The 19,927-nt window shown below is 39.1% G+C and overlaps 1 protein-coding gene across 2 annotated transcripts in view; it reads right to left on the reverse strand.

Moving 5' to 3' along the window:
* The window catches only part of CAMKMT (calmodulin-lysine N-methyltransferase), a 389,523-nt gene that overhangs the window by 18,556 nt on the left and 351,040 nt on the right, over window positions 1–19,927 (reverse strand). For both annotated transcript variants that reach the window (XR_003794865.1, XM_029231722.1), the window contains exons 8-9: window positions 9,187–9,261; window positions 2,118–2,181 (exon numbers count right to left, since the gene is read on the reverse strand). Coding sequence is in view for 1 of the 2 variants with exons in the window: in XM_029231722.1 (XP_029087555.1) it covers window positions 2,118–2,181; window positions 9,187–9,261 (139 nt within the window). In the remaining variant the exon portion in view is untranslated. The remainder of the gene's footprint in view (window positions 1–2,117; window positions 2,182–9,186; window positions 9,262–19,927) is intronic.

Consider the following 19,927-nt stretch of genomic DNA (forward strand, 5'->3'; position numbering starts at 1 on the left):
GCTCTGGGAACCCTTCCAGCCCACTGGCATGGGATAGAGAGCTGCTGCTCTTCCCTGCTGAGTCCAGGTGACCCTTCCTGGGTCCATGTGGGTGGGGGCCCAGGGAGTGCAAACACCCTGCCTCCCCAGACCTCCCAATGGGGATGGGATCCCTGGGTGGGAACTTCAGTATGTCCATGTGCCATCCACAACTGGGATTCCCCCCTTAGGGTGGACCCCTGACCCCTTAGACTAGAACACCCCGCAGTCTGAGCAGGCCTGCAGGACAGGAGGGGCCTAAGCGAGGTCCCCTCCTCTCATTTCTAATGCTGCATTTTGATGTGGGCCGCTCTGATTTGGCCTCCCCACTTCTCACAGAGCATGAGTAAGTACTGCCCACTCTAGGGCCCTGCCTCATCCTTCTCCGAGTTAAGGGTGAGTATCAGCTGTCAGTAGGAGCACTGCTGTCCTCAGAGGAGGCCGCTGTGTGGAGCCCCACTTCAGACTAGGCGGAGCATCGTTCAGAGTTTAACTGAGGGTGCGGGAGAGCTGCTAGACATTCCAGTTCAATCTCCATTTAGATCTATTCATAGCTTGGGCAGTTTTCTCTCGTAAATCGTTCTCATGATTTACGATAGATCCTATGTAAATCATGCAAATCTGCTGCAAGCTGGAGTATTTGTCACAAATAGGCTTTGAAGGCGTGTTGGTGATGAGTGAAGTACTGTTTGTGCACTGTGAGATCCAGGAGTCCTTGAAATTGTGTTTACGTATGATAGTATTCCTAGAAGCCTTTACGTCCAAGAATCTCCGTCCCCTCTCTGAAAATCCTGATCTTGCAAATGCTCATGAGAACCACCTAAGGCTAATGGGGGGATGAAGAGGCCCCCAATTCCTTCTGCCCTCAACTTGGGCTGCTCACTCAACCACGACAGCTACCATTAATAGCTTGGTGCATGCCCCTTCCTTGCCTCCAGACCTATTACCCACCTCACAGAGGGAATTGGGAAGGCCAATTTAATTTAATTGATTACCACTTACAAAGCTGTGGTTACTCCTCTGAGAGGGCTATTTAAAGTTTCTGAGGTATATAGAGATAATAAAATAAAAAGCAACAGTGCAAGGTAAAGGATGATTATCAAATTGCTCTGGGGACCTTCAATGTGAAAAAGATATAAAAGAAAGATTGAAAGGTATTAGTCTATAAGTCTCACTGAGGTCAGAAGACTAGAGCAAACCTTTTTTAAAAGAGGAGATAAAACTTTAGAAAATACTTCACACACACATACACAGTATAGTCCTTTCTCAGATAAATGTGAGTTCCTGTCTTAGACTACTTTAACATTGTTAACCTATTTTAAATTCCTATGGCACAGCAAGAGGCTTACATAGTTATAAGATTTTTTTTTTTAATGCATGTGCTTTAAACTTGTTTTCTTACTTTAAATAGATATATATTAACTCTCTGTTTAGGCTGCAGGACCTCCTAGCTTAGTATAGCAGCCCCCCCAAAATAAGAGTGGACAAAAACTCTGTAATTTACTCTCAGGCATAAATGGATATATAAATGTAAAAATGTGCACAATATTTTATGCCATGCTTGGCTTCATTGTGACCTAATGTTTATAATATGTAAATAATGGCTTCCTTTTAAAGCAAAGAACAGATTAATATACAGATTCATCTGAAGCCCCTTTATTTAATATAAACAGAAATAAAAAGAAAAATGTTGTTTTGCAATAAATACCCAAAGACAAAGGTAACCACTGAAGGGACTTAAAATGACAGAAGTCAACAGAAAACTTTCAATATCATCCTTCTACTTTAATATGAAGATATTGTTATCAAAGGAAAAGACTCAAGAAATTCTTTGATAAAAATCATCTCACACTATCTTTGAAGTGGTTTCATTTATTTTACTACCCACTGTGTTCCTTATCAGAAGGCCAAGGGTAAGAAGTTCCCTAGTTATGATTAGGAAAGAATCTGATGGATCAGAAGACCCAATTGAAGTTGGACATAATAAGTATTAAAGTATTACATGACATTAATCCTGCCATTCCATTACTCTCTCCATCTTTGTGCACAGACTAATTATTCTGAAGCCAGTGTTCAGGAGAAAATAGAAACATACTTACCCTGGGCTGGAGTAATCTCTTTATTGCATCAACAAGGCTGGCTCTGTACTGGTCCAGAAACAGGCTGACATTGAGAAGAGAACAGAATCCAGATTAAACTGGGTTTTCAAGTCTAATGATACTAATGGAGATCAAGACTAATTACACATGTTTACTCAACACTAAAAAAGAGAAATCTTTCCTTCCATTCAAGTGTCTCACTGGAATAAACAAAAGATACTGTGGTCAGTGTTATCCAACCGAAGTCAAGTCAGCAACATGCGATGGGCCACGATTCAACACGACAGGCCATGTGTTAGTGTGAAAGGGACAATTTCTAAGCTGCTGTTTGGGGGAAATCATCTGGTGGAGATGAAGCTCTCCCCACACTTGTCTGTAGACCTGTGCCCTCTGCCCACCGAGGGTGCTGTGAGGCCACCCTCCAAAAACAAACCACCAGCCCTATTACACACCAACCACAAAACAGCTCTCAGGTGGTGATAGTTTTTAGTGACTAGCAACAGCACTGAGGTTAGAGCCAACAAGTGACCTAGGAGTAAACAAAGACCAGGTTTAGGCAGTGTGTCCCAGAGACCATGGCAACTCTGGGTTTTCCCCCTTGATCTCCATGCTGATTTTTTTCCAGTTCATGTGATTTTTCATTTTTCTTTTCTGGTTTGAGAATTTCTCTTGTTGCTCTGTCACCTCTTTGGCTGGATCAGTCTGACCCTGTCTTTACCAGGCCTTATCGTGGAAGTTTAGGACAGTTTCCTTATCCAGGACTTGCAGGCTAGAACACTGGGTGGCCTTGTGGATCAGCTATCCCATGAGGGGCCTAAGCAAAGCCTCTACTTCCATTTCGAATGCTGTAGTTGGGTGTGGGTCCCTCTGATTTGGCCTCCCGCTCCCCAAACAGCGTGGCTAATTACCACCTACTCTGGGGCCCTGCATCGTCCTCCTCTGAGCTAAGGATGAGTATCCGCTGTCAGTAGGAGCGCTGCTGGTGGAGCCACACTTCAGACAAGAGGAGAGCATAGTTCAGGGTTTCCTAGGCTCTGGCTCTGACCTTTCTGCTATGTGACCTTGGGCAAGTCACTTCATCTGAGGCCTCAGTTTTCCTGTCAATAAGGGCAGGGCCCACCTCTGTGGCTGCGGTGGGCATCAAATGAATGATATATGTCAGTTGATGAATGTTTGTTGATGGCCTGCTGTATACTAGGGGCTGTTTCAGGCCTTGGAGATAAGCTGTGAATAAGACGAAGTTCCCATCCTCAAGGAGCTTCCAGTCTGTATTCATTTCTGCATCACTAGGTCTGGCCCAGCATACACACAGAGAGGGGGCTCAATGAAGAGTTACTTACTGCCTAACTGGCAGATCAACACAGTCTTTGAAATGGAGGAGCTTATGTAGGGTGGGTTTCAATGCCTCTAAAACAGGCTGTACGCACTCCTTCACTGGTCTTGCTAGGGAGGAATCAGCATTTAGGTAGGATGTTTCACCAGACCAGGTTCTCTCCTAAGTCTCTCACTTAAGAGGAGTGGGGAGAGCGGCTTTTTGTAGTTCTCAGTGTTTGGGTTTCACCACGACATGCTTAGTGGAAGTTTCTTCTATAAAGTTCTGCTTTGAGCAATGGAAAAAGAATCCTCTTAAGGTGAGCTAGAAGTGATCTCTAGAATGGGAAACTATCCATCAGGATAATCAGGATAAACTGATTATTACCCATGGGAAAATTTCTTATTGTTCCAGAAAACTATGCACTTAAATCTCAGAGCACAAAATGTGTCTAATTCGAATGTTACAAAAATTTGCCTTTTAGCCATATTAATCAGTGGTTAATAACCAGTAAGGATCGATAAGAAAGGAATCGAATTGTATTTAAGTGTTTTGAAATTTTCTCTTCAGGACTATATACCTTATTGTTCAGTGAGGTAATACTATCTTAAATGTTAATAATTAAGCATTTTATTTTATTTTTTTTAAAGAAGACTACCACTGTGAGAAAATACCTCTGTCAGTTACTTGGGTCTACAGGAGACCTGGTGGTTGGGATACATAGCACCAAGCAAAAGACCATTCTCAGTGCATCCTAAGAGCTGGTAAGATTGTTAGAGATAAATAATCAACAACTTAAGAGCTGAGCTCAAAACATAACCTTATGAGGGGAGCAGGAAATAAATTAGGAGTTTGGGATTAACATATACACACTACTACATAAAAAAATAGATAAACAGTAAGGACCTACTATATAGCATAGGGAACTATACTCAACATCTTATAATAACCTATAATGGAAAAGAATCTGAAAAAGAATATATATATATGTATATATAAATAACTGAATCACTTTGCTGTACCCTCGAAACTAACACAACATTGTAAATTAACTATACTTCAATAAAAAAAGCATAATATAGTACTATTTCTACTTAATGTTGGCAATGGTGACAAAAATGTTAACCTCACAGCTCACTAGAAAATGCAGCTTAACACAGAGCACACATTCAAAACACAGTTATTTGAAAGCTAATGCTGTCTACTCCATCACTGCAAGTCAAATTTCCCAAAAGTAATTTTTGTAGTTCTCTAATAGGTCTTTATTCCAAGCAAGCTCACCTTTCTACTTAGCTCTGGTGCAGAATTTATAACGCTTAGTAGGATACATCCTATCAGCAATTTCAACGTGCTTTAGTGGGAGTGATATATAATCTCCTGAAAATTCACCCCTTAAATAAGTCCTAATGGGCTCAGAGAACAGCAGTAGCTTAAGTGGATCTATTAAAAAAGGCTGAGTGGGTCAGTGATTGGGATGAAGATACCATTTCAACTCTCCCTTCAGTTACTGATCAGAATACATAGACAGTCGGTCTAGTTTGGCCATCAAACACACACACACACACACACACACACACACACACACCTCTCTATATAATTCACTTGTGGAATCAACGCTTGCCTTGTTCCACTGATCTGAATCACAGATTATACGACAAAGGAAAGGTGCCAGGCCATTTTCATCGCTTCCCTTAGAATCAGTCAGGATTTTCTGCAGAGCACAGAGCAGCTCCAGCTCCTCTCATAGGGAAATTAATTAGTGCAGAGAACAAGGAGACATTTCTGTCAGCATCCACAGAGAGGAAAACCTCTATGTAATTTTCACGGTGAAATATGCTCAGTTAAATTCACTGTTTTAGATTTAACTTTCGGCAGACTGAATGGCCTCTATCAGTCTTTAGCAACTGATTGCTGGGGGAGCCGTATTCTGATCTCGCTTGGTGCCACCCCTTAGGTACGAGATCTTTGACAATCTGTCTGTCTTCTCCGGGACTGAGTTTCCTCAGGTGTGAGGTAAGAGGGCTGACTACATTTGGGTTAAAGGTCTTTTCAGGTGGAAAGGTCTGTGAGTTGTGATTTAGAACTACCTATGATCACAGCATCTGGAAGAAAACAAAGAAATCCTAGAGCCTATTTTGAGAAAAAAATTTTTTTCTTCACAAAACCCAAACTTTTTGCATCATTTAAAGTAAACATGATAGAAAATAAAAACAATCCACTGTATATAGTTAGTATAAAAATGCTGGGGGAGCAAGTGAAGTGATGTACCTTCCCCATTTCTTCCCAACGTCTCAGGCTGGAGGCATGCAGATGTGGTGCACACCGTCCTGCAGACCTAGCTCCATGTGTCTGGCTAGGGGTGGCACTTCAGACTTGCTTTCCAAGCCTTTAGAGAATCCAAATGTGCAGAAACTATTTTTTTTAAAATTTATTTACAGAATCATTTTTATTTTTGCAGAGCTACAGTAAACTGGAAAGCCATCAAACACTGAATGGAAGTGGTCACTGGATAAAAAGCATCTTACTACCAGACTCTCAGAATATTGTGATTGAACAGGAGTCTGGAAAGGCAGGTTTAAAATTAACAAGCACTCGCTATTCTACACTCAGCAAGGACCAGGCTGGATTGCATTCCAGCAGAAAGGAACTCTTATATTAAATTCAACATTAAACAAGTCAACCAAGGAATTTAATAGGAGGGTTTTTTTTCTATACCTGTGGTTAAATATTCTAATATTTTGATATTTGTCAACAGCATCCATTTGCAGGTATGACTGTACCTTGAGTTTTCCTTCTGTTTATTTCAAAGTTGACATTTTACAAGTTACTTAGGAACTGTTGAACCATGAAACTATATTTCATTGTCCAAAATGCTGAATGGTGAAATAACGACTAGCTTTCAGTGTGCCTCTTTATTCTATAATCTAGTTGAGCTACTAAATTTAGATGTGAACTAAGAGACTGTCTCTTCTGGGAAATGAGTTATTTCCCCCATTGCCTACAGGTTTATGAATGTTTGAATGTAAATATATGAATATCTGAATGATTTAACAACATAAACATATCGCTGCTCCTTGTAATCATGTGCATTTTACTTGAACCACAATGTGGGTTTGGAATAGGTTTGTGAATAGAGCTTGTTTTCATGTAAATGGGATCAAGCAGTACCACTGGTTAGCTATTCAGGGAAGCAGACAATGCCACCCTTGCTGGAAATGCTTCAGTAAGAATTTAATCCGTGTACCTAATATTTGAACTCCAACTCTTGCTTCATATTCCTGTGGCCTGATCCAGATCTCATTGACTGACAAGGACTCAAGGATGGTGTGAGACTTAACGTGACCTATTTATGTGTGGTACCTATTTCTGGCACTAACTATTTCAGGTTTCATCTTGGAGGCAGTGTCTAAAGAGAGCTTTCTTTTCCTCCTCTGTGACCTTCTTTAAAAAAAAACATAGCAGCATGGTCTGCCTGCCTGCCTGCCTGCCCCTAGAAGCAGCATCCGTGCAATAACTCTGACAGAGAAACATCAATCCAACAGGACATAAAGAGCACATGGAATCCTGGGCTTCCCTGCTATATGCACAACACGTATATTATGAACATCGTTGTACTTTCTAAGTTTCTGAACAGCTTACCCATCCCTGCGAATATGAAGACAGACCATTACCAAAGCATTTCTTTTGGAAATAGTATCAGCATCGCAGTGAGAGTAGCTTAATGTTTCACATTTACAAATGGGAAATTATAAACAGGCTGACATTCAGGCACTGACAACACCGGAGGAAAAGAAAACTTAACAATTCATGCATAGAAAAGCCATTTATAAAATGAAACTTGGTGTATTTAGTTCATTTGAATACATAAATTCTCAATAGTGACTAGATGTGTATTTATGTATATGGTATGTGTGTGTGTGTGTACGTATAACATTGTATTATTATGTTATGTATTTGTAATGAAAGGCTTAACTGAATATGCATTATGTATATCAGTTGTACAGGATCCTGTTGTTGGCTAGGGAAAAAAGACTATTTTTCAAACATGTTGTGTGGCTATTTTTAACCTAACTGAGAACATTAATCAGAAAAGAGCTTAAATCTGACTTCCTCTGCTTCCCTGGTACAAATAGGATGACATGGTGTGAGTGTCATAACACAAGGTATGACAGAGTCAGGCTGTTTTGATATTTGTGCAAAGGACAAAATTAACTTTAAATCTCTTGGCCAGACCTGACTTCCCCACAGAATCAGAGCCCATCCATGTGCGACCCTCGTCTAAACCTCCAAGAAGATTCTACCCTTCTTCCTCTTTCCGCTGCTGTCTGATCTGACTTTCATGCTTAATCTGATCTAATCCTGCCAGCATTATCTTCATCTGTGCAATGAAACCTGGAGAATCCTTTCTCATATTTGGTGAGGGACAGCATTTACTAAATTACTTGCTCAAATCATATGGTGAGGTTTTAGCTCCTTGGTTTTGATTAGATGAGGGCTGTAATATTGAGACACAGTATCAATGATTAGTCAAAAATCTGCTTCTCTCTTTTTCTGGAAAAAGGTTTTCTGAAACTGGGTGCAGAGAGACTAAAATGGCTGTGAAAAACTAGAAAATCTCAACTAAGAATAGAAGAAAATATTTATGTTTCCTTGACACGTATTTTTCAGAAGAAAACAGAAAGCAAGTCTAATTTCATTGACTTAGGTGAAAGTTAGCCACTGAAAATCTTATTAAATAATAATTTAAAATAAAGACTTCCTGAAAACTTCATTGCATTCATTCAACTCTCGCATAAGGAAAGTGTTCTCTGGGTTATGGATCTTGTGTTCGGGTTTATCAGTAAAATAGAACTTCTTTAGAATCTGAACTTGTGCTTTCAAATCCATAGTGTCATTTTAAAGATCATGATAAAACTACAAATAAGATTTTACCCTTAACAGGAAAAATACTTGTGAATTGTCAATGTTTCTCATATTATTATTCAACACACGAAGAAAGTACATAAGATTAGTTGAAATCATTATTAAGGTTTGATACATATTTACCCTGTAACTTAGGATCAGACTTTCATTAACAATAAATAGACTGGGCTAAAAGAGAAGACTAAGTATCTAATGTAAATTATTTTTAAAAGGCAGGCATCTGACAGAGATTTTACTGTTATTATTTGCATAACAATAAAATGTAATTTTATAATTCTTGTTTTATGTATAATTAAATATCATAATTGAAGGCAATGAAAATATTAGATAGCAAACATACATTTTAAGAAAAGCTATTTCCCTAAAGATATTTCACAGATATGTTTATACGCTGGAGTGTGTATGTGTGCAAACACACATACATATATATATTCCCTTATATCAATAGTCAGATCTCTCCTAAGAAGTAAGCTAATTGAGCTGTTTGTGTTGATAAACTCCTTTTTCTCCAGACTATTCCTCTCCGAGCCATAATTATTTGCAATTTGCCTAAGTCGTCCATTTACTGATACGTCAAGCATGAAACAGAGGCAATTCCAGAAAATGGAAATGCTTCTCAAAATCAATCTTTGGGAAATAATGTGGTAGAAGTTACTGTGTGATAGAAGACTACCTTATAACTGTCACATGGAGATGAATGTTAATTTGTTGAGGTTAAGGCAGCTTTGTGCCTCATTTGTTGACTTTGCTTTGCCGTCAGCAAAGCAGCACAGCCCAATTACTCCAGCAAAGCTATTTTTTCTAACAGGAGTTTTATGATTTTTATGTACTTACCAGTCAGCACACATAACAATGTCAAAATGTCCTTCCAGTTGAGAGACATCTGTCTCATTATCCCATCGTAAAACGCTTGAGAAGAAAAAGATTTTAAAAATTATACTTAGGGGTTTTTTTTTAACTTTTGATTTTGAGCTATTAACATTATTTTTTGTGGCACTTGAAATTATTTAAAAGGTATATACAAATTATTTCAAAAGGCATAATAAAAAAACTAGGCATGTAACTGTTCCATATTTTATTTAGTCTTCAGATCTAGAAGAGGAAGAATTCTCTATTCAAATACAATAGTTAAGCTTTTGCTAGTTCTTATAGGTTTGTGTAGACAAACTAGGGAAAGATGTCTTATCTTGACCATAGTCATTAGAATGAGCCTAGACTCTTAACATCAATGAAGTAGATACTAAAATCAAAGTATTCCCCATCTACTGGAATACAACCTTATAAAAACAAATGATGTGAAACTTAGCGCCTGGCATGTCGGTTGCATTTCTTATTAATGTGATGAGTACTTTGGCAAGATGGAAGAAAAGAATACCAACTTTCATTTGGTTGCTGTGAGTTCTCAGGCACATTTTAAAATTCACCTCTCCTGATACTTAGTCTCCAAAAAGGATCAGGTTTTAAACCTCATATTAATAACAATAATTAATAACATGTATTTGAAAATTCTAGTTATGCTTATGATGCCAACCAGAGATTTTAAGTTACTTTCAATGAATAACTGTGATAATTAGCATTTTACCATATTAAAGTATTTTAATGACTCCTCTCCCCACCACATCAACTGGGATTTGCAGTATTACTTTTCAAAGTAAAATTCTGCTCCTATTATCTATTTTGATTATTATTTAAAACTAAACTGAGTGAGCATAGCCTACTCTGTCCAGCTTTGTTTGCTTATCTTGGTGGGTTCTTTATTTCTTCTATATCTTCTCTGGGTGAAAAGTCATATGTTTGAATATAAAAATAAGTCCCAAAGTTCTTTTCATATACATTAATATATATCCATGCTAGTGACTTGCTTAAGGTAGAAAAGATTAAACACATCACCACAAAAATACCTATACAGACTGAACATCAGTTGTTTATTCACTCATTCGACTCATCCTTAGTGAGTACCTACTATGTGTCAGGCCCTGTGATGTACCACAGGCCATGCTTCACAGAGGCAGCCTGGCCTACATAAAGCCATAATTCTGACGCCATGCCCTATGTGTTATGTAAGCATATAGACTCAGAACTCCAGGGAGGGCTTCCAAAACAAGTGGATGACTTCTCTGTTCACAGGTCCAGTGAAACATGGATGAGCTTTATAAATTAACTGTAGCATTGTTGTACTTTCCCAGGCCCATTGGAGAGCCAAGAAATGGAGGAAACCAGGAAACCCCTAAGAGATTAATGCTGCTTTGTCTTTGGATTGATTCCTCAAATACTCCATGCACCTGGGGAGAGTGGGCAACAACTAACACCAACTTTTCTGGAAACGCCAAGGCTTCCAGTGCAGCTGGGACTCAGGCTCAGTGAGAGAGCAGGCCTGTTCAGCCCTCATCAGAGACCTAAGAGTCTTAGAGAGTTTCCACATGAACAAGATGGTTTAAAATATAGATCTATGCTAGACCTCTTCAGATCATAAAAGTAACGTCTCCATTGCACAGATTTGGGGCAGAAAAGTATTAAAACTATTCATCATTTTATCATTCATGAACCATTATTTAGAAGAGGCTTCTAATACATGTGTAATGACTAAAGTACAAGAACAGAAAGTGCAGGAAATCCTGTGGTGATATTGGATATTGGATTCCTGAGGTGCTTCAGCCTCTCGGTTCAACAAAGACCAGCCGGAAAGATGGGTCTAGACAGCAATGGGTTGTGGGTTAGCACAGCAGATGTAACAAGTCATGATTTTAAAAGAAATGGAAATGCTCATCTTAGCCACATGGACCACAACACATTCCCAAAAGGCATTTTCCCCCAGTTTTTATGAGGCTTACGGCTATGCTGTCCCCATAACCGTAAGCAGGTGACAAAGACGGAGGGGTGTATGGACAGAGTCTAGCTTTGGCATGACAGACATACCTAAGTTCAAATATTGGTTCCTTCCCTTACTAGCTATGTGAACTTGGGCAATTATTTCACCTCTCTGAGTCTGTTGTCTCATCTGTAAAATGGAGATAGCAACGGCCACCTTCGTGAACAATCTAAGGGCACCATTCACACTGTACCCTGAGTTCTGTTGTTCACATGGCAAACAATGAGAATAGTGCCCCCCAGAGTGGTGGAATCAGGTGGCTTCTATCTCGGAAGGCTAGAGATGACGGTGACTTCAATATTCAAGAAAATAGGCCTTCCAACTCCTCTCCTCTGATGGTCTTGCCCTCCACCCTCCTCAGACAGTCACGTGACAGTCATGCACGCTAGAGCAGTGCTTCAGCTGTGGGGCAGGACCAGATTTTTTGTTGTTGTTTATAGCCAATCTGTTGCAGACCATTACTTTTGTAAAATACAACGACAAATGAATAGACAAATGAGATTTAAAAAGCAAAGACATTCTGAATACACGTTCACTTATCATAGGCTTGGATGCCACAGTAGTGTTTCTAAACATTTCCTTCAATTTCTGAACTTACCTCATTGCAGCTCAGTAATGTACAGTTCACAAACTGGTACCAGTCCATGGCCTCTTCATGAAGTAGCCCTGCTCTCAGTCCTCGTCTTTGCCGATAACTGCAACCCTGACCCACTCTCTGACAGCCCCTCTATCTTTCACAGTTCACCCCTTATAGAAGGGACTCTCATTCCAAGCACTCTTCCATCCTACTGGCCTACAATCTGCTGATCCTCTCACCACCTCTTCCCTAACATTTGTCTTCCCTCCTTGTCCATTGTAGGTCCCATAGCCAACCATCTGAACTATTCCCTCGCATACCCCCTTCGCTCCCTCGTCCCTTTCTCATGTCCTCGTATTTGTTAAATCCAGCTCTCCGCCTGCTCCAAGACAGCATGTGTGCACCTGAATGTGGCTGGAGAAAGCACACAAGCATCCTGACTGGCTTTGCTTAAAATGCATGACCATGAACCACAAGTGGATTCTTGATGTCCGGCAGTTATTCTTTCATTTCCCTTGTCCATTGACGCTTCTGGTCTCCTAGCTCATTATTTTGTACCACCTTCACTCTTTTCAAAATTCTAACACTTCCTCCCTCAGCCTTACTTTCAAGCCGATGACCTTGCTTCCTACTTTACTGTCAAAACTGCAGTAATCAGATGAGAACTTCCACAAACTCCCACCACCACACTTACACTCCTAACAGCATCTGTACCTACATACTCTGTTTCCTGCCTATTATCATGGACGAATTAGTCATACTCCTATCTAAAGTCAGTACCTCCTCTTATACACGGGAGCCACCCCCTTTTGTCTGTTCTACGGCACAGTTCTAGCAACTCTTCCTTCTCTAGCCTATATTCTCAGTTCTGTCCTCTCTACTGGATTATTTCCATCAGTATTCAAACATTCAAGCAGCTATTTTTCCCACTTAAAATATCCTCTCTTTGCTCTATCCTCCCTTCTGGTTATTGCTCCATTTCCTTATTCCTCGTCTGCAGCAAAACTCCATGAAAAAGTTGTTTAAAATCTGTTTTCAAATTCTCTCCTCCCAATCAGGCTTTTGTCCCCACTGTTCCACCAAAAATGCTCTTGTCAAGCTTTCCAAAGGTCTCCACGTTGCTATTCAGCTCAGTTTTTAGTCTTCATCTTATCTGACCTACCAGCCTGCACTTCTCCCATGAGCTCCAGACTCATATATCCAACTTCTAATATTTCCACTTGGATGTCTAATAGACATCTCAAACTTAATATCTCTAATATTGAATTCCTCATCATCTTTCCCCAAATTCATATCAATAACTGTTTTTCTCATCTTGTTAATTCTATCTTTCCAGGTGCTCAGGCCAAAAACCTTGACTATATCCTTGACTCCTAATTTGTTTTACACCCCACATTGAATATGCCAGGAAATGCAGTTAGTTCTACTTCTGAAATATGTCAAAATCCATCTTTTCTCTATCTCCAGTGCTCCCACCCTGGTCTAAAATACCATCATCTCTCAACTGAATTATTGTATAGTTTCCTAATTGCTTATAACCCTACAATTTCTGCTCAAGGGAGCAGCCAGAGTGATCCTTCTAAAATGGACATCAAATCGTGAGCCTTCTCTATTTACTACCTTGTAATGGCTCCTCTCTTCACTCAGAGTAAAAGCCAAAGTCTTTACAATGACCTATAAGACCCTGTGCAATCCAGTTACCATTCTGACTTCATCTCCCATTCCTCTCCCCCTTGCTCTCGCAACACTGATCTCCTTATGATTTCTTGAATACACCAGTCATACACTTCTGCTTTAGGGCCTTTAAATTGGCCACTTACTCTGTGTGAATGCTCTTCTTCCAGATACCCCTATGGCTTGTTCCCTTACCTCCTTCAAGTGTGCTCGAGTGTCTTACCTTCTCAGAGCTGCCTACCCTGACCATTCTACTTAAAACTGCAATCATTCATTTCCACTCCAGTACTCCTGAACCCCCTTAACCTGCTCTTTATTTTTCTATAGCAATTATTACCATTTAATATGCTATAAAAATAAACTATTAATTTTTTAAATTCTCTTTCTCCAGTAGAAGCACACTAGGGACAGAGATTTCTAAAATCTGTTTTGTACCATGATGTATTTCCACTGCCTAGAACAGTCCCTGTCACATAATAGCTGCTCAATAAATATATCATTTGAATGAACTGTGTATGGATATACTTAGCAGAGAGACTAGCACACAGAAGGCACTAAAAAAACAGGTCCCTACATTAAGTTGTTCTCTGAATAGAATGTGTAGATTAGGTAGATATGAAGGCCAAAGATGTTTAATAAGATGATAAAAAAATAATAAAATTTTAAAAAGAAAAAAATTTTTTAACATGTTTATTAGAGTATAATTGCTTTACAATGGTGTGCTAGTTTCTGCTGTATAACAAAGTGAATCAGCTATACGTATACATATATCCCCATATCCCCTCCCTCTTGTGTCTCCCTCCCACCCTCCCTTTCCCACCCCTCTAGGTGGTCACAAAGCACCAAGCTGATCTCCCTGTGCTATGTGGCTGCTTCCCACTAGCTATCTATTTTACATTTGGTAGTGTATATATGTCCATGCCACTCTCTCACTTCTCCTAGCTTACCCTACCCACTCCCCGTGTCCTCAAGTCCGTTCACTATGTATGCACCTTTATTCCTGTCCTGCCCCTAGGTTCTTCAGAACCTTTTCTTTTCTTTTCAAGATTCCATATATATGTGTTAGCATACAGTATTTGTTTTTCTCTTTCTGACTTACTTCACTCTGTATGACAGACTCTAGGTCCATCCACCTCACTACAAATAACTCAATTTCGTTTCTTTTTATGGCTGAGTAATATTCCATTGTATATATGTGCCACATCTTCTTTATCCATTCATCTGTCAATGGACACTTAGGTCTTCCATGTCCTGGCTATTGTAGGTAAAGCTGCAATGAACATTGTGGTACATGACTCTTTTTGAATTATGGTTTTCTCAGGATATATGCCCAGTAGTGGGATTGCTGTGTCGTATGGTAGTTCTATATTGAGTGTTTAAGGAAAAACTCCATACTGTTCTCCATAGTGGCTGTATCAATTTACATTCCCACCAACAGTGCAAGAGGGTTCCCTTTTCTCCACACCCTCTCCAGCATTTATTGTTTGTAGATTTTTTGATGATGGCCATTCTGACTGGTGTGAGGTGATACCTCATTGTAGTTCTGATTTGCATTTCTCTAATAATTAGTGATGTTGAGCATCCTTTCATGTGTTTGTTGACAATCTGTATATCTTCTTTGGAGAACTGTCTCTTTAGGTCTTCCACCCATTTTTTGATTGAGTTGTTTTTTTGATATTGAACTGCATGAGTTGCTTGTATATTTTGGAGATTAATCCTTTCTCAGTTGCTTCGTTTGTAAATATTTTCTCCCATTCTGAGGGTTGTCTTTTCGTCTTGTTTATGGTTTCCTTTTCGGTGCAAAAGCTTTTAAGTTTCATTAGGTCCCATTTGTTTATTTTTGTTTTTAATTCCATTTCTCTAGGAGGTGGGTCAAAAAGGATCTTGCTGTGATTTATGTCATAGAGTGTTCTGCCTATGTTTCCCTCTAAGGGTTTTATAGTGTTTGGCATTACATTTAGGTCTTTAATACATTTTGAGTTTCTTTTTGTGTATGGTGTTAGGGAGTGTTCTAATTTCATTCTTCTACATGTAGCTGTCCAGTTTTCTGAGCGCCACTTATTGAAGAGGCTGTCTTTTCTCCACTGTATATTCTTGCCTCCTTTATCAAAGATTAGGTGACCATATGTGTGTGGGTTTATCTCTGGGCTTTCTATCCTGTTCCATTGATCTATATTTCTGTTTTTGTGCCAGTACCATACTGTCTTGATTATTGTAGTTTTGTAGTATAATCTGAAATCACGGAGCCTGATTCCTCCAGCTCCGGTTTTCTTTCTCAAGATTGGTTTGGATATTCGGGGTCTTTTGTGTTTCTATATAAATTGTGAAATTTTTTGTTCTAGTTCTGTGAAAAATGCCATTGGTAGTTTGAAAGGGATTGCACTGAATGTGTAGATTGCTTTGGGTAGTATAGTCATTTTCACAATGTTGATTCTTCCAATCCAAGAACATGGTATATCTCTCCATCTGTTGGTATCATCTTTAATTTCTTTCATCAGTGTCTTATAGTTTTCTGCATACAGGTCTTTTCTCTCCTTAGGTAGGTTTATTCCTAGGTATTTTATTCTTTTTGTTGCAGTGGTAAATGGAAGTGTTTCCTTAATTTCTCTTTCAGATTTTTAATCATTAGTGTATAGGAATGCAAGAAATTTCTGTGCATTAATTTTGTATCCTGCAACTTTACCAAATTCATTGATTAGCTCTAGTAGTTTTCTGGTAGCCTCTTTAGGGTTCTCTATGTATAGTATCATGTCATCTGCAAACAGTGACAGTTTTACTTCTTCTTTTCCGATTTGGATTCCTTTTATTTCTTTTTCTTCTCTGATTGCTGTGGCTAAAACTTCCAAAACTATGTTGAATAATAGTGGTGAAAGTGAGCAACCTTGTCTTGCTCCTGATCTTAGTGGAAATGGTTTCAGTTTTTCACCATTGAGAATGATGTTGGCTGTGGGTTTGTCATATATGGCCTTTATTGTGTTGAGGTAAGTTCCCTCTATGCCTACTTTCTGGAGGGTTTTCATCATAAATCGGTGTTGAATTTTGTCAAAAGCTTTTTCTGCATCTATTGAGACGATCATATGGTTTTTCTCCTTCAGTTTGTTAATATGGTTTATCACATTGATTGATTTGTGTATATTGAAGAATCCTTGCATTCCTGGGATAAACCCCACTTGATCATGGTGTATGATCCTTTTAATGTTATGTTGGATTCTGTTTGCTAGTATTTTGTTGAGGACTTTTGCATCTATGTTCATCAGTGATATTGGCCTGTAGTTTTCTTTCTCTGTGACATCCTTGTCTGGTTTTGGTATCAGGGTGATGGTGGCCTTGTAGAATGGATTTGGGCATGTTCCTCCCTCTGCTATATTTTGGAAGAGTTTGAGAAGGATAGGTATTAGCTCTTCTCTAAATGTTTGACAGAATTTGCCTGTGAAGCCGTCTGGTCCTGGGCTTTTTTTTGTTGGAAGATTTTTAATCACAGTTTCAATTTCAATGCATGTGATTGGTCTGTTTATATTTTCTATTTCTTCCTGGTTCAGTCTCGGAAGGTTGTGCTTTTCTAAGAATTTGTCCATTTTTTCCAGGTTGTCCATTTTATTGGCATATAGTTTCTTGTAGTAATCTCTCATGATCCTTTGTATTTCTACAGTTCCAGTTGTTACTTCTCCTTTTTCATTTTTAATTCTATTGATTTGAGTCTTCTCCCTTTCTTGATGAGTCTGGCTAATGGTTTATCAATTTTGTTTATCTTCTCAAAGAACCAGCTTTTAGTTTTATTGATCTTTGCTATGGTTTCCTTCATTTATTTCTGATCTGATTTTTATGCTTTCTTTCCTTCTGCTAACTTTGGAGTTTTTTGCTCTTCTTTCTCTAATTGCTTTAATTGTAAGGTTAGGTTGTTTATTTGAGATTTATTCTTGTTTCTTGAGGTAGGATCGTATTGCCATAAACTTCTCTCTTAGAACTGCTTTTGCTGCATCCCATATGTTTTGGGTCATCGTGTTTTCATTGTCATTTGTCTCAGGTATTTTTTTAATATCCTCTTTGACTTCTTAATCAATCTCTTGGTTATTTAATAGTGTATTGTTTGTATTTTTTACAGTTTTTTCCTGTAATTGATATCTAGTCTCACAGCATTGTAATCAGAAAAGATACTTGATACGATTTCAATTTTCTTAAATTTACCAAGGCTTGATTTGTGACCCAAGATATGATCTATCCTGAAGAATGTTCCATGAGCACTTGAAAGTGTATTCTGTTGTTTTTGGATTGTCCTATAAATATCAATTAAGTCCATCTTGTTTAATGTATCATTTAAAGCTTGTGTTTCCTTATTTATTTTCATTTTGGATGATCTGTCCATTGGTGAAAGTGGGGTGTTAAAGTCCTCTACTATTATTGTGTTACTGTCGATTTCCCATTTTATGACTGTTTACATTTCCCTTATGTATTGCGGTGCTCCTCTTTTGGGTGCGTAAATACTTACAATTGTTATATTTTCTTCTTGGATTGATCCCTTGATCATTATGTAGTGTCCTTCTTTGCCTCTTTCCTCTTATTTTAAATGCTATTTTGTCTGATATGAGAATTGCTACTCCAGCTTTCTTTTGATTTCCAGTTGCATGAGATATCTTTTTCCATCCCCTTACTTTCTGTCTGTATGTGTCCCTAGGTCTGAAGTGGGTCTCTTGTAGACAGCATATATATGGGTCTTGTTTTTGTATCCATTCAGCCAGTCTATGTCTTTTGGTTGGAGCATTTAATCCGTTTACATTTAAGGTAATTATTGATATGGTCCTATTACCATTTTCTTAATTGTTTTGGGTTTATTATTGTAGGTCTTTTCCTTCTCTTGTGTTTCCTGCCTAGAGAAGTCCCTTTAGCATTTGCTGTAAAGCTGGTTTGGTGGTGCTGAATTGTCTTAGCTTTTGCTTGACTGTAAAGGTTTTAATATCTCCATTGAATCTGAATGGGATCCTTGCTGGGTAATCTGGGTTGTAGGTTTTTCCCTTTCATCACTTTACTTATTTATTTTTTATTAATTTATTTTACTTATTTATTTTTGGCTGTGTTGGGTCTTCGTTGCTGTGCGTGGGCTTTATCTAGTTGCAGAGATCGGGGGCTACTCTTCTTGGCAGTGTGTGGCCTTCTCATTGCGGTGGCTCCTCTTGTTGTGGAGCACACGTTCTAGTTGTGTGGGCTTCAGTAGTTGTGACATGTGGGCTCTGTAGTTGTGGCTCGCGGGCTCTAGAGTGCAGACTCAGTAGTTGCGGTGCACGGGCTTAGTTGCTCCGAGCATGTGGGATCTTCCCGGACCACGGCTTTAACCTGTGTCCCCTGCATTGGCAGGCAGATTCTTAACCACTGTGCCACCAGGGAAGCCCCTCTTTCATCACTTTAAATATGCCCTGACACTCCCTTCTGGCTTGCAGAGTTTCTGCTGAAAGATCAGCTGTTAACCTTATGGGGATTCCGTTGTATGTTATTGGTTGCTTTTCCCTTGCTGCTTTTAATATTTTTTCTTTGTATTTAATTTTTGATAGTTTGATTAATATGTGTCTTCATGTGTTTCTCCTTGGATTCATCCTGAATGGGACCCTCTGCACTTCCTGGAATTGATTGACTATTTCCTTTCCCGCATTAGGGAAGTTTTCAACTATAATCTCTTCAAATATTTTCTCAGTCCCTTTCTTTTTCTCTTCTTCTTCCGGGACCCCTATAATTCGAATGTTGGTGTGTTTAATGTTGTCCCAGAGGTCTCTGAGACTTTCCTCAATTCTTTTCATTCTTTTTTCTTTTTTCTGCTCTGCAGTAGTTACTTCCACTATTTTATCTTCCAGTTCACTTATTCTTTCTTCTGCCTCAGTTATTCTGCTATTGATTCCTTCTAGAGAACTTTTAATTTCATTTATTGTGTTGTTCATCATTGTTGGTTTGCTCTTTAGTTCTTCTAGGTCCTTGTTAAACGTTTCTTGTATTTTCTCCATTCTATTTCCAAGGTTTTGGACATCTTTACTATCATTACTCTGAATTCTTTTTCAGGTAGACTGCCTATTTCCTCTTCATTTGTTAGGTCTGGTGGGTTTTTACCTTGCTCCTTCATCTGCTGTGTATTTCTCTGTCTTCCCATTTTGCTTAACTTACTGTGTTTGGGGTCTCCTTTTCACAGCCTGCAGGTTCGTAGTTCCAGTTGTTTTTGGTGTCTGCCCCCAGTGGGTAAGGTTGGTTCAGTGGCTTGTGTAGGCTTCCTGGTGGAGGGGACTGGTGCCTGTGTTCTGTTGGGTGGTGCTGGATCTTGCTTTCTGGTGGGCAGGACCGCATCTGGTGGTGTGTTTTGGGGTGTCTGTGAACTTATGATTTTAGAAAGCCTCTCTGCTAATGGGTGGGGTTGTGTTCCTGTCTTACTAGTTGTTTGGCATGGGGTGTCCAGCACTGAAGCTTGCTGGTCGTTGAGT

This window comes from Monodon monoceros, unplaced genomic scaffold (assembly GCF_005190385.1).
Source record: "Monodon monoceros isolate NGI ecotype Baffin Bay Population unplaced genomic scaffold, NGI_Narwhal_1 Super_Scaffold_19, whole genome shotgun sequence".
In the NCBI taxonomy this organism is placed as follows: Eukaryota; Metazoa; Chordata; class Mammalia; order Artiodactyla; family Monodontidae; genus Monodon; species Monodon monoceros.